The 16127-nt window shown below is 39.0% G+C and overlaps 1 protein-coding gene across 1 annotated transcript in view; it reads right to left on the bottom strand.

Annotated features, from left to right (window-relative positions):
• Window positions 1-4369: 4369 nt before the first annotated feature.
• Window positions 4370-16127, bottom strand: part of lamb1a (laminin, beta 1a) — a 39587-nt gene continuing 27829 nt past the window's right edge. The window contains exons 24-33 of the mRNA XM_059536089.1: window positions 10311-10680; window positions 10029-10213; window positions 9704-9945; window positions 6241-6447; window positions 5923-6067; window positions 5628-5835; window positions 5200-5341; window positions 4900-5076; window positions 4649-4808; window positions 4370-4561 (exon numbers count right to left, since the gene is read on the bottom strand). Coding sequence (XP_059392072.1) covers window positions 4422-4561; window positions 4649-4808; window positions 4900-5076; window positions 5200-5341; window positions 5628-5835; window positions 5923-6067; window positions 6241-6447; window positions 9704-9945; window positions 10029-10213; window positions 10311-10680 — 1976 coding nt within the window. The 3' untranslated portion in view covers window positions 4370-4421. The remainder of the gene's footprint in view (window positions 4562-4648; window positions 4809-4899; window positions 5077-5199; window positions 5342-5627; window positions 5836-5922; window positions 6068-6240; window positions 6448-9703; window positions 9946-10028; window positions 10214-10310; window positions 10681-16127) is intronic.

The following is a 16127-nucleotide window of genomic DNA, read 5'->3' as shown; positions in this document are numbered from 1 at the left end:
TATTTATATATAGTAACTGAGTAAAAGTAACAGGAGTGAGTAGTGTCAGATTTATCAATGTAAATATTAGGCTACATCCATATTAATCTAGATACATTTTGGCCTTCTGTCCAAACTGAGACAATTCTTTTGCCCAGAGAAAACCTATGGTTGTTCCTGCATTGTTGTACATTCCTGCAAGTATGACAGAAAATGTATTTAAAATGTACATACTACCTTAACACACATAAATATGTTCTTTATTCTCTCTGGAGTTACAGGAGTGACAAGGATATTTACTGAACTTCTAGTTTTGTAATGCAGACATCCCAAGTCTCCCGGAAGTTCCGGGAGTCTCCCGCTTATTGAAAGCGGCTCCCTGAGACCCGCAAATTAGTTAAAATCTAGACTGAGCGAGCAAAAGCGCATGCGAAACAGATACTGTGTTTCAAACCGTGTAGCGCACGCACGGCAGAGAGGGAGAGGGAGCGACTCGAGCGAGAGACCTTGCGTGTGTGCTAATAGAGCATCACAGTCCCGCCCACAGCTGGTGCCGGTGTTCTGTCGATTTGTGCTGCCTTGTCGAAAAATGCTACCTCCCATTAAAACCAATGGTAGCATAATTCGATAGCGAAAAGTGTTACCTATCAGATTTTGCTTCATGCATGATATTAATAAGGTGTGAGGCTTTATTAACATGTACACCTACCCCAACCCTAAACCTACCCTTACAGTATGATAAATACAGTGTTGGTAGCATAATCTGATAGGTAGCATTATTTGTCAGAACACCTGTTGTAAAAATTCAATGCAATTTCTGCATTGACACTTGGGGTATAAGCCATAAAAACGTAATCATACATGGTAGACTTAAAACCAGCTACGGCTGTACTAAGCGATAGTATATGCTCATATAAATGCAAAAGGATCATGGGGCACTAACCTTGTTTTGATATAAATGCCTTTTATTCGCGATGTCTTGGCTAAGTACTTCATTACCCACAATCCTGAACAATCCCACAATGATGCATCTGATTGGTGGAGCTCGTGTAACCGTCTGGTTAAACCCCGCGAAGGTCCGTGAAGACTGAAGATCATTAATAAAAAAATAAAATAAAATAAAAACCAGTGTTGCGTTTTTGCACGGTAGACTTATCAGTCCAATCATGATCTCATTGGCTGCCATGAGAGTTTTGCAGGTTGGTAACTTAGCTAGGCTACTGTAGCCTTCATATGGTATGAGTCATATCAAGCATTTGCCACTGTCAAAATAATATTTAGCCTAGGCATACCTTTTTGTGCATTTACTGAACATTTTTGTAATGGCAACGACATGTGTTGACGACTGAGCGGTGATTGCAGTCAGGTACAAAGCACTGCACCATGTTGCTGACGTTATTGTTAACAACTTCCACACACGCACACAATATATAAAATACACGATGATAAATATAAAAATCAATACACAATACCTATATAAAACACTATTTATTTACACGATTGTAAATTCAATACATTCACTATATAAAATAAAATTCACTGAAGGAAAAAGTTCGAGCGAGCGGCCATCATCAGATTTGGAAGTCGCTCAAAAGGCTCGTTCGCGGTTGTGGCTTCAGTCGAATTCAATGAGGCGCGGTGGTTTATGGGATGAGTAGTTCCTGCGTTCGAAATGAAAATATGTACACAGTCTTGTACCTTTGACTTTTTTTGGATTTTCTCTTAATTTTTTCACTCGAAATGATATGTTATATGCTTATGAGTTCAGCCGTAGCTGGTTATCCTCACACATGCTCTAAAACTCTTTAGATACGGATTTTTCCGAAAGTCAATGGGAGAAATGAATGGGAAATTTACTTCCGGCACCAGAGCTCTCTCGGGCTGTGGGCAGGACTGTGATGCTCTATGTGCGTGTGTGCGAAGCGCATGTAAGACAGAGAGCATCCTGATTGGCCTGTTTCTGCAAGTCAACCAATCAATTGTCAGTGTGGGCGGGCTTTTATCTCTTCTCCCGAACAAAATTTATCAGTTATGTCTATCTAGAAACAGGAGCACCATGGCAGAGGGAGAGTGCCACAAAACAAAAAAAGTATAAGACACATTTTACGCCAGACTACACGAAAGTGTACCCCTGTCTTATAAGTGTCAAACATAATGACAGTCTTGCTCAAGCATTGCCCATGGGGGGTTATATGATTGCAAAAGGCATGTTGAGGTGAGTTGACAAGTTTAATTTCATCTGCATATTATTCAGGCTAGTTGCCAAGGCTACATGAAAACAACAAACTCGTTAGACCTGTTTAAAGTTGCAATGGAAAATAAATAAAATAAATACCTCCCTGAAATGACCTTTTGCAGGTTGGGATGTCTGGTAATGTGTCTTGTATAGGCTACTGTCGGTGAACAGGAAGTGTTTTATGTATTTGTTCGTAGTTCTCACTGTTGAATGAATGAGTAACCTGAGTAGAACGTGACGTGTAGCGTGAACGTTCTTTGAGCCGCTTCTGACGTCACAGATGATGTTTGAACTGAATCATCGACGGTTAAACTCGTGCTGCTTCAGTCTCACATCTGTCTCACATCTGCTCTGCTGGCGAGTCCATGTTAAACTCCTTATCTAATGCTTTAATATTGCGTTATTGCATTTTATTTGCGTATCGGTCATTTTAATCGTTTCTAGTGCCTTAGTGTGAACTGAAGGCAAAGCTAGAGCATTAACATCTGAAATTTGTGCTTTTTAATTAAAATTTTAAGATCACTTCACCTCCATTTTTTTAGTATTGTTTATTTATTTATTTTTTATTTTTTTGCTTCTTACATCGGTTGAATCAATTGAAAATGTATGGGATGTGATTAACATACATTTGCAGTATGATGATACAGACACAAGGCGGCGTTCAGCTTCTTGCAATTAACATTACACAGTAAACACAGACAAAACTGTATTTTTGAGTCTTTATTAGCGAAACAAAAATATATTAAATGTGTTATTGTAGCATAAAAGCAAACGTCAAAAAACGAATAAAAATAAATTCAATATATTTATTTACCAAGTTGCACGTTTTCATTCTTTTAGTGTATACGTTGAGCAATTACTCTCATCAGAGAGCAGGTACTTAAGTGTACTGGGAGAAAAGTATTTCACTACAGCAGTGACACATACATAAGAGACACATACAATCAGACCAGGACTGAAAAACACTGCACTGAATACTAGAAGTAAGAGTTGTAGAGTACAGGTACGAGTAATATGAAGTGTTGTAGAGTATATGTAAGTGTTGTGTAGTACAGGTAAGAGTTGTGGAGTATATATAAGTGAACAGGTAGGTGGTAAGTGTTAAAGAGCACAGGACAGTGAAGCGAAAGGAAGCCTCAACAGCCATTTAAGTTTAAGCTAAAAGGATCCCAAACCACCATTCTTACCTGCAATAACCTGTCCGGGATCCCTTATCACTACACATTTTGTTTGTCTCTCTCTATTTGTTTTATTCATCTCATCAGCTGATTTGTAGACATTGTAAGATTTGAACTGAGTTTGTCAGATAACAGAGACACACATAATGTGCAGTTGTGGGGTTCGCAGGACAAATTCGGCAATCACTGACCTATACATTTCTCATGTAAGGCCATTAGTCATGTTAGAGGCTTGAGGTTCGTCCCTGAGGTACCTGACTTGGCCATGGTTTTTGAGATACCTGTGGTGGCCGTCCCTTTCTGAGGTCCCTGTGTTAGCCAACGCTCCCTGAGGTCTCTGTGATGATCAATGCCGCTTGAGGTCTTCCCTTTCATGGCCAAAGCTCCCTCAGGTCTCTAGTGTCTGATGCACAAGCAGATGACTCTTATGATCTAGTTATTTTAATGACCACCATGAGCAACAATGTGAGAGCCGGAGCTTAAAGCTAATGATACACAAGGCATCTTTTTGAGCAATTTTGCCAGGCAACTTGTTTTGAGCAACGTCTGGATAAGATGAAACCTCAGATTGATTGATTTCCTCAGATTGTATTTTATTAACACAAGACAAATTCACACTGTAACAATGACACATTTTCACACTGTATTACTAACTTGAGTTTATTCTGATTTAATTTTCATGATATTCACAAGTTGGTCCAGATATCAGTAACCCAAAAAAATCTTTTTTAAATCACATTTATATTATTTGACCTTTATTCTAAAATTGAAAGAATGTGGTCAATGTAACTGCAGTCTCATAGTTATGCTGGGCATATCTTACATTCACTCTTTGGTCTGCTATGTTTAAAAAACAAATGTCATTCTCTTGTGTTCATAAAAGTGTGTGACACCCTTTCATACAGTGATCAAATATAAACGTATGTGTAAAACCGTAGCTGTAACAGATGTAAAACTCAGAAAACCTTCTCAGGGATTTGACACAGAAGGTAATTTAATATATTTTCCTAAAGCAGTCAGTAGTAGCGTTAAAACAGACAGGTGCTGTAGACGGTGACTTTGTGACTGATCTCCTGAAGCAGCTCTTTCACAGCCTTCTCCAGATCCACCAGCTCATTGGCCTTGTCCTCCAGCAGCTTCTGGTTTTCATCATAGCTCTTCTCAAGATCTTAAAAACAGAAATTTAGCTCATTGTAAGCGAGAACATTCAAAATGTATTTGCATCACGGGAATCAGAGATGCAGTACTGACATACTTTTCAGGAGCTGAAGTTTGTCGCTGGCCTGTAGCAGCAGATTTTTGGCCTCCTGTTGGAGTTTCTCTGCTCTTTTCTTGGCCTCAGCCACTCCTTCAGCCTTCTGTGTGATCTGCTCCTCAACACTTCTGTACTTGTCCTTCAGGTCTGAATCCAGATCCTGCATAAACAGTCCACAGCACAGGAGGTTACAAACCCAAAAGACTTACCAATACCAAAGATGACGTATCATGTCCAGGTAATTTGTGCACCTTTTTGAGCTGCTCAGCCAGTGCGTTGATGCTCTCAGCCTCTTTCTCTGTGCTGTTGGCACTGGTGGAGGTGTTGAGAGCCTTTTCTTTCAGCAGAGCTACATCGCTTTCCAACTTCAGGAGCCTTCGGGTGGCATTACTCAGTTTTAGCTCCGAGTCGGACGTCTCAGACTCCACCTTTTGTAAAAGAGTCACATAAAGTGGCTTCAAATATCAAATCCAAATTGCACCATGTTGATACTGATTAAAACAAGCCTAAAATCATTCCCTTGGAACAAATGACTGGTAATGTAGACTTACCGAGACCAGCAAGTCTTGCGTTCCCTTGATGTCAGCACTGGCCTGTTTCAGTGCCTCTGTTACTGAACTCTGGGCGCGCTCGGCCTGCTGCAAGGCCTCCTTCACCATCTCAGCTGTGTCTTTCACATCTGACGCCTCCTTCCTGTGACAACCAGAGAATATACAAACATGTTGTTCAATGAACTTGCCAGTAGATTACAATGCTACCACATTCCACAGATATGAGAGCAGTGGCTCTCAACCTCAAGAACTATCAAACAGACTGTTACAGAAAATGAAAGGGAAAATGTACTTAGCATCCAAAAAAAAAAGTTGATGTTAATTTGATGGAAATAATAATTGCATTTAGTAATGAGGTTGCAAAAACCGTAACAAGTGCCTACTCTATCAAACTGTTATGGATGTAATTGACTGAGTAGATCTCAGACCTGGCCTTGCGTGCTTGTTCCAGGAGGCTTTCAGCTCTCAGTATGTCAGCGGCGCTCTGGTTGAGGATGTCCTCGACTTCTGTCAAGCTGCCCACGCGCTCCCTGATCTCTGCAGTCAGGTTCTGCAGCTGGGCTGGTGTGGTGGGCATCTGCATCTGCAGAACTTCATTAGCCACAGCCTCGATGCTTTCCAGGTCCGCTCCATCTTCTGTACAGCCAGATAGAGTAGGAGTTAAAAATCAAGGATCTGATCATCCAAGCAACATATCTCAAAGAATCCTGTAAGGGTGCGTACGAGTGAGGAAGTCTCGGATCTGTTTGATGAGTTGGCGTAGCTCCTCGTTGCTTCCATCCACACGCTTTTTGGTCTCATTGGTTTTTGCCAGCACTTCTTGAGCATTAAGCTTTGCTTCATCCGCTTTTACCTTTGCCTCTGACACCTGATCATACAAATTAAAGAAAAGAAATCCTTTACGGTCTACACAAAAGCAATCAGAAGTTATCAAGAGCCTTACTATGAGAAGATCCGAACAGAAGCATATCTCTACAAAAATGCATTGCAAAATCTTTTATCATATCAACAACAGATACAGTACCGGCTGAGAAACCTCACCATTTTGGAGAGCTTGTCCACTTCCTCCATAGCACTGTTAATCTCCAGGTCAAAGTCCTTGGCCTTCTGCCAGGCATTGTGGGCCAGCGTGGTGAGGCCATCACATCCCTCTCCTCCACACTTCCTGTTTCCTTCCCCATCCACACAGCTCAGGCCTCCGCAGGGAGAGTCGGCACAGTTCTCTGAGCCAGCTGGACTGCCACATGTCTATCCGGAGAGAGATTTTAAATTACGGCCTATGCTCTCAATGTCAAATGCAGAAATGTTAATCCATGCATTTATGACCTCAGGGTTAGATTATTGTAATGCTTTATTGGGTGGTTGTTCTGCACGCTTAGTAAACAAATTACAGCTAGTCCATAATGCAGCAGCAAGAGTTCTTACTAGAACCAGGAAGTATGACCATATTAGCCCGGTCCTGTCAACACTGCACTGGCTCCCTATCAAGCATCGCATAGATTTTAAAATATTGCTTATTACTTATAAAGCCCTGAATGGTTTAGCACCTCAGTATTTGAATGAGCTCCTTTTACATTATAATCCTCTACGTCCGCTACCTTCTCAAAACTCAGGCAATTTGATAATACCTAGAATATCAAAATCAACTGCAGGCGGCAGATCCTTTTCCTATTTGGCGCCCAAACTCTGGAATAACCTACCTAACATTGTTCGGGAGGCAGACACACTCTTGAAGTTTAAATCTAGATTAAAGACCCATCTCTTTAACCTGGCATACACATAACATACTAATATGCTTTTATTATCCAAATCCGTTAAAGGATTTTTAGGCTGCATTAATTAGGTAAACCGGAACCGGAAACACTTCCCATAACACTCTATGTACTTGCTACATCATTAGAAGAATGGCATCTACGCTAATATTTGTCTGTTTCTCTCTTGTTCCGAGGTCACCGTGGCCACCAGATCCAGTCTGTATCCAGATCAGAGGGTCACTGCAGTCACCCGGATCCAGTACGTATCCAGACCAGATGGTGGATCAGCACCTAGAAAGGACCTCTACATCCCTGAAAGACAGCGGAGACCAGGACAACTAGAGCCCCAGATACAGATCCCCTGTAAAGACCTTGTCTCAGAGGAGCACCAGGACAAGACCACAGGAAACAAATGATTCTTCTGCACAATCTGACTTTGCTGCAGCCTGGAATTGAACTACTGGTTTCGTCTGGTCAGAGAAGAACTGGCCCCCCAACTGAGCCTGGTTTCTCCCAAGGTTTTTTTCTCCATTCTGTCACCGATGGAGTTTCGGTTCCTTGCCGCTGTCGCCTCTGGCTTGCTTAGTTGGGGACACTTCATCTACAGCGATATCGTTGACTTGATTGCAAATAAATGCACAGACACTATTTAACTGAACAGAGATGACATAACTGAATCCAATGATGAACTGCCTTTAACTATCATTTTTGCATTATTGACACTGTTTTCCTAATGAATGTTGTTCAGTTGCTTTGACGCAATGTATTTTGTTTAAAGCGCTATATAAATAAAGGTGACATTGAGAGATCATGAAGTTAAAACTAGGCTTTTATATTTACATATGAAAAAATCACTAGCTGGGGTTTCCATCCAAAGTTGCGAATTTAACTTATGCGCCAAAATTACAATACAAAACATTTGCGAACAAGCACCGTTTCCATCCAACAAGTCAAAGAGAACAAAATCGTCACTTCCTGATAAACTGGAACTATAAATTACTTGTGCCTCAGAACGAGCAGACGAAACACAATGAATGCAGTTATTGCTTTTCGGAGGAACAAAATCGCTCCGCTGGTTAGTCAGGTTTTGCCATCCAATAGTGTAAAATTACATTACTTTTTTGATGCGCAAGGAGGAATTTATTCGCAAAATGCATTTCCATCTGCATTAACTCTTTTTCACACAAGTCAAAAACCACCTCAAGTGAGCTAATTTTTTTTTTTGAGGATTAAGGGATATTTTTCAGAATTTGACGTTTCCTTCACTAGTTTCTCATGCGATATTTCAAAATGTGCATTTAAATAGGGTTATGGAAACATAGCTACTGCCACGATGCTGGAGAGTTGTGTGTGAGTGCAAAGGCTTTGCTATGCATTTGCTTGGTATTCTATTGCTAGTCATTGCTGTGCTGTTACTAGCATTCATATGTGTAGATAGATGCCACATTCGACCGCTCCAGACACGTCAACACGTCTGCCATCTTGGAACGGTCAATGTGTCGTCACTCACTAGTTACAAGATGCCACAATGTTGTGCAGCCTCTGGTTGTAAAAACCATCAAAATTTTAATTCCTGAAAAAATTGGATACACTTTTTTGACAGGTAAGAATGTGTTGGTTTGTGTTTTTAATATGTATTAACTCAATATTACAGTTTTTTTTAAATATAAATGTTGCGTTAGTCAATTGCTTCGTCTTGTATTGTGTTAATTTAGTGTTCATCTGCTAAAATCTATTCATATATCAATTTATATCAACTTGCTCTCGAGTTTTCATGCACCGATCTTTACTATTCCAATATGGACGACGGCTTATTGTAGTTTGATTACTGGCCCACCCCTAATAATCTACGTAGGGCTGGGCGATTTTTCCGGTTTTACCGATTTAATGTTTTGCCACAATTGTATTTTTTGGAAATTGAGGAATCACGATTTTGTATAGAAATATTACCAAATGTTAGAATTAGAAACGTTATGCTAAAGATAACAATAAAGAAAGAAGAACGATCCAATCGCATGTTGGCGCACGTGATTAACCGTTCATATCACTAGAATGTGCTGTTGTGTTGATAAAGATGCAAGTTGGGCAGTGGAATAAGAAAAGCATGCAAGAAGATGGGAGTGAGCTTCTTTAACTTGAGTGCCACATTTTAAGACGGCTGTTTCATGCATTAGACTCCCCAATGGAAATGGAACAGTGGAAAAGCCGCGCAATCAAATAAAAAGCCTGTAACTACTACTGTATGTCTGATATTTCATGTTTGCATCATGGTTACACTTGGAATATATTTGTCTTTAAATAGAGGGATAACTTGAATCATGTTGTAGTTCCATTTTCAAATTGACTAGTTAAAAATCGGAAAAAAAATAAAGACTCGGTCAAACGTTCTGGAAAATAGAGATTTTTTTTTTTTTTTGCGAAATCGCCCAGCCCTAACTCTATGACTCTCCAGTTTTCTTGATATTACTTAGGTTTTCACTTGTTTTATCATCCGCCAAGCAAAAACTTAAGTCCAATCAGCAACGGTACACCTATCTTTAACGAGCTGCACAATTTGCGACATGTAATAGAATGTTTAGAATATTACGTGACAACAAAAGCCTGAGGATCTCCAATGGTTTTTTGCAAAAATATAACATGAAAGTGACATTGATTTGTTTCTGAAAACTAAACTCAGCTCAGTAAAACTACTGTATGTCAGTGACTAGATAAGCTCTTGACCATGTTCATCAATCGGTTGACTGCTTTACCTTCTCGCTAAGCTCAGACAGGTCCAGAGTCTCCAGCTGTCCAGCGAGGTTGTCCAGTTTCTTCGCAAACTCATCCTGTCTTTGAATGAACTCTTCTTTGGTCTGGTTCATCAAGCCCTCTGTTTCTGTCCGCAGGGTGGCAGACTGATTGACCAGGTTGTCTGGGTCAATGGTGGAGGCATTGGCACGGATCTCTGCCATCTGGGACTGCTCATAGTATCGAGTCACGCTGGCTCTGGCCCCTGTGGATCGAAAACCATTTTGCATTGATACATTGTCTGTTTGAAGAAAAGGGATTTACAAGATCTAGAGTGATGTTACTCACCTCGGATGTCTGAATTCTTCACAAACTCCACCTGCCCCTGAAGGTCCTTCACCGTCTGTTCCAGTTTCTGAGCTTCTTCTTTGAGGGACTTCAGTTTGGTGTCCGTGCTGTTGTTGTCGGATGAGATCTCGGACAAGGTCTCCTCTGTCAGGTTAAGTTTGGTGTTCATTTCAGCCATCAAGGCACTTCAGAGAGAAGATCAATTCAAACAGATTACTCTCATGAGACCTGATGAGAAGGACCTACACTTGCTTCCGCATCCTGAGCAAGGCTTTAACTTACGTAGCTTGTTCGAGAAGTCCCTGGATCTCCGTTAGAGGCTGAGTGGCTGGATTCTGGGCCAGGATGTTGCGGATCGAGTTGGCGCTGCTTTCAACGTTATTGATGGTGGCCTGGTAGGGTCCTGTAATGCCGGTGGCTTTGATGGTATTGACCTTCTGGACCAGTCTGTGGGTCTGGTTGGTGAGGTCGCCCACAATGACATCCCATTCGGCGAAGCACTGGTGGCAGCGCTCGCAGTGTGGGAACTCGCCCGTGTAGCCTCGAGCGCACGTGTCACATCGAGGCCCGGAAACACCTTCCACGCAAACACAGTGACCTGTGACCTTGTTGCACTGCTGCTCCGCCATGCCTCTTGGGTCACAATCACATGCTGAAAATATACAGGAATACTGAGGTTTAAGTACAGGACCTGAAGTTTAATGCATGCTTATCATTAACTAAAACTATTACAAATATTTCTGTTAATGGAAATGAGGCTGAAATAAAATATATATGTGTCTTAAGGGTCAGTTTTTCGAAATTGAGACTTATACATCATCTGAAAGCTGAATAAATAAGCTTTCCATTGATGTATTGGATTTGGGTTTATGGGTTTGTTAAGATCGGACAATATTTGGCCGAAATACAACTATTTGAAAATCAGGAATCTGAGGGTGCACTAATAAAAAAAAAGTTTTAATATATTTACAGTAGGAAATTTACAAAATATCTTCATGGAACATGATCTTTACTTAATGTCATAATGATTTTTGACATAAAAGAAAAATCTATCATATTGACCCATAAACTGTACAGTATTTTTGGCTATTGCCCAGTAACTTAAGACTGGTTTTATGCTCCAGGGTCACATGTATATTTTATTTCAGCTTCATTTCCATTAACAGAAATATTTTTAATAGTTTTAGTTAATGATAATATTCAGCTTTCAGATGATGTATAAGTCTCAATTTTCGAAAAACTGACCCTTATGACTAGTTTTGTAGTCCAGGGTCACACATAAGATATATATATATAAAAAGCTTGAAACATTCAAATTACTGACCGGAAATAAATGAAAAATAAAATAGCACTGAAGTTAAAACGTAAAAATAAATGAAACCTAAATGGTAATATATATATGAAAATAAGAAAATAAAAAAAAATACAAAATCACATAACCAAATGACTAAAATTAAACTGAATTAATTGACCTGACAGAAAATTAAAGAAAGTCTTATCAAAAATATTAATAAAATATGTAATATATATATATATATATATAAATTAAGAGAGAAAGAGAGAGAGAGAGAGAAATAACAATAAAATAACACTGGTTTAAAGTTAAGCATGTTGTTGAGTTAACAAAGATTTAAAAAAGCATAAAATACACAAAATTATTGGGTAAAAAGTATTTTTTTTTAATTAATAAAAATTAATAATAATAATAACAACAACAAATCATTGACAATTAATTTATAAATTTGTAGAACTTTGGCATTCATAATAGAAGTAAAAAAAACAAAAATACTTGAAATTACTATGTTTAAATTAGAATTAAATAATTATGTTCTGTCGTTTGCATAAAAGCATTGGCAAAATGGTGATTCAGTAATTATATTTCCTATACTTCGTTGGGTAGATTGCATTGCCACTTTCTACAGAAAATAACATTTGGAAGGCTAAGAGTAATGAACCAAGATTTTTAAAACAACTGTTCATTGACTGTGGCATTTTCTGTCAACAAGTGCAAACTCTGAGTTACTGTGACCTTATCAGGCTGGAGTTGAAAGAGTGAGCGATGGAGTCAGGGAGATGTGGAGGGAGTGGAAGGATGAAGGAAAAGATTGTTTACACACTTTAGTGCTGCATTGCACTGCGAGTGTTTGGTGAACAAAAGGCAATAACTGCCCCACAATGACAGACGAGACACTCAGCAAACACCAAGTTAGGAATGACTTACCATGAGGCCCTTAAACAAACAAACTCATCCTCAGAAAATTCTAGTTTTGATGGCCTTGTTAACCTTCATCAAGACCATTTTCACCAGTCAAACAATCTGTTTCTCATATTCAATTTTTAACATACCTGTTTAGCTCTATTTCAAAGCCTAGATAACAAGCCAGCTGTCTACTGCAACACAGATACCTCTCTCCTATTTAAATGTGTAGCTCAAGTGACTGATTTTAATGCTCTACACAGGCAGCAATTCTGATAAATACAACAGTAGTGCTCCTCATGCAACATGCAACGGATTTCAATCGTTTGGCATTAGCATACTGCTACGCTAACAATGTATTACTCTAATAAGCATTAAAATTGCATAGAACTCACAAATACTGTATATTGTGTGAAATAGTTCAATTTAATTCGATTGAACTAACTTTTAGCACTACTTTTCAGTGAAATATGAGCACGAATCATGGCACAAATCATTCTGATGGTGCGTTCAAGCCTTAATGAAAAGTTAACATTTATGAGTTGGAAATTATCATGTCAGGTGCGTTTAAATGAACTCTGGCCTCAAAACGAGCTTTGCATCCGCAAGGTTTTCCATTCATAATTACGACTTTGTGGTGGCATCCATTCAATTCGTAAATACAAAATCAGAAAAAAAACTCACATCATGGAGTCTTCTCCATGAAGGATGCTTAAAGATTTGGTCAAAACAAATTATCTTAAGGCATTTTTACACAGCGTGCATGTTAAGGCTGCTCTGTGCCTGCTTAAATGTCTCTGTAAAGACATAATTCTGTATAAAAGGCAGATTTTAGCCCTGCACTGACCCACAATACCCCCTCGTATCAAAGTAACAGTTGAAATTGCAGTGTAAATGCATTCATGCCACCTCTGAGCAGCATTATGGAGTCTGTGCAAAGACACATAAATGCCAGATCAAAAGCGCTTCTATGCCGACTTTGTAGTTTAATTTTGGCATTAGAGGGCACGATTTAACAGAATGCATGTCTTTACAGGTAAATAGGTAACCAGAGACCTCACTTTTTTGACCATCGAGGAGAATTCAGGACAATACATGCGACACATACAATACATGAATGGGGACCCTGTCTGGGACGGTTCGTTTACTTTAAAGGCATTCCAGTGTGACGTGATTAAACACACATTCCACAGGAAAAGACTCCTTCACCTAAGGCCATTAATGCATACAAGGGACTAGAGATAGGGAATTATCTCGGAGGTTAATCCCTGCTATTATCCAGGGGGCCTCAGGCAGCACGGGAATGTTTCTTGTTGGGACAATGCCATGAATGTGACCCCTGGAGACGGTAACAGGCACAGGAGCTTTTGTGTTGGTGATGGGAACTATTTAGTAGCAATTGACACAAAAATTCTAGGATAGGCTTTTACTGCCCAAGGAACACATCTGCATTTTATTGTTTAAAAGCCGGCTTGAGAATTACATGAACCTTTGAAAAGCAGGCATAAAATAAACAAGACTGAATGCAATGCAGTGCGTTTGTGTACTCAGCAATCGTTTACATAGACGTAAATGGCTAAGGAATGGGGATGTAAAACATATCACACGCCAGCTGAGAAGGAGATCCACAGTCTCCCAGACTAAACCACTCGAGAGGTACTTCTGTAATAACAAAGTCCATTTTACTGCTGTTAAACATTCATGACGGTGTTGACAAGCTCTTGGAAATGATGTCTTAAAAAATGCACCAACTCTTGGGTTGGTGATATATTCGCTAGATCTGTGTAAACAGTAACCAGCCATGAGGGCAGCTGCCGTGGCATGCCCAACATCCAATTTCTATCAATAAATTTAGTCTCAAACCAACTAAAGATCTGCAGTAACTTTGAATGTAACTGCCAGAAGCTTTTCATACAACTATTTGAAAATCAGGAATCTGATGGTGCAATAAAATCTAAATATTGAGAAAATCGCCTTTAAAGTTGTCCAAATGAAGTCTTTAGCAATGCATATTACTAATCAAAAATGAAGTTTTTATATATATGTAGTAGGAAATTAACAAAATATCTTCATCAAACATAATCTTTACTTAATTTCCTAATGATTCATAGCATAACAGAAAAATTTATCAGTTTGATCCATACAATGTATTTTTGGCTATTGCTACAAATATACCCCAGCTACTTAAGACTGGTTTTGTACTCCAGGCTCACATATGTTTTACATGGCTGCCTGATACGGGAATATTTGTAGGGGTGCACATAAGTGCACAGGTGTGCATGCAGAACCGAAATAAAAAATGTGCAGTATAAACCACTGATTTGTGCACCGACATGGTTGACGGCTGTTAATGCACAAGCACTGTTTTTGATTGACTAACTGTAATACTGTATAAGATTTCCATTCAAACAGAAAGCGTAAATCTAAGCTTTGTGCTCCCGGTTTTGGCGCAAAGCATGAAACTGAAATTTCGTTCACTGATGCGCTTCAATCGGCAGTGCTAAAACCAGCAGCGCATATTCTTAACATGCTGGCAACTCGTCAAAATAAAAAAAGTTTTTAGATATGAAAATGTTAAAAATGTAAATAGTAGCATTGTATTTTTTTTTGTGTACTATAAAATAATTATATTTTTATTGAATACTCATTTTTTTATTTTAAAATAATATATTATTACACTTTATTTATTATTTCGATTGTTTTAATAACCTAATTAAATAAAGCACAATTACAGTATTTGTACTATTATTAATTATTTTATTTTTTACAGTTGTTTATTTAACAGGTCACACTATGTGCAGTGTCAGCGCCAAACCAAATATCTAGGCGTTCTCTTGAGAAACAGACCGAAAAACGTATGTGCACCCCTGAATATATCAATCCCTTCCATCTGTTTTTCATCACCATGCAGATAAGGTTATTGTAAAAATGCATGGAAGGAAATGTCACCTTTTGAACACAACTATGTCTGGCTATCATTCCTTTCACAAGGGCTTTTAGAGTTTAAGGAACATTTTACCAAATTTGTTTTACTGTTTGGTTAATAGAGCATGAACTTTTAATGAACTTTTGGGCTTTAAACATTTATGTTCAAGGTATAAATGATATAAATTCAAGATTCCTCAATCGTAAGTCCCTGGATAAAACTGTCTACTAAATGAACAAATGTAAATGTAGCGCAATAATTGATCAGAATTCGGATCAGATGAGGCCTCTAGGCACACAAAAGCTGTACTAATTATACAAAAAGTTAAACTACAACCTATAAAATCTCTGAGGAAATCAGTTGTGGTTGGACAAAATGTAAAGCTTGGGATTTCACAAGTTTATCGAACTAGTATTTAACAGGAAACCACATAAAGCAGAGCTCAAGCTGAACAAATGCTCAGTGCTGTGCTGGAAGAGGGAAGAGCATACTGAGGGCGAGTCAACGGGAGGGTTATAGAGGGGTAACTGGATCTTAGAGGAGCACGGGGGGCTTCCTGCTCCATCAGAACTCTCCAAACAAGCCGAGGGGTGTGGGGCTGGAACAGATCTCTATCCGCACACCACTTCATCGGCTCAAAGAGAGTCCAAAACCTGCTCTGCTTAAGACCAAATGGCTTATTAAAGGAATAGTTTTTTGCAAAAAAAAATAAATCTGCATTTGATTACCTTCATGTCATTTCAATAATGTACCACAAAAGTTGTTATTATCACTTTGTGTGAACAGACTGAAATGTTACTCACTGGAAATCTCTTTCACCAACTTGTAAAGTGATGGTAATGCTGATTGTGGGTCCACCCTTGATAATGAGCTGTTAATTGGGCTGAGATTAGGGTGAAGGTCTGACAAAATAATGCATCACAATGATCTTAAAGGAGATCGTTAGATAGTCGATGCTCAGAATACCATCCGAATC

The sequence above is a fragment of the Carassius carassius genome, chromosome 43, assembly GCF_963082965.1.
Source record: "Carassius carassius chromosome 43, fCarCar2.1, whole genome shotgun sequence".
Classification (NCBI taxonomy): Eukaryota; Metazoa; Chordata; class Actinopteri; order Cypriniformes; family Cyprinidae; genus Carassius; species Carassius carassius.
The sequence above is the reverse complement of the archived record's forward strand: the minus strand, read 5'-3'. Positions and strand labels throughout refer to the sequence as shown.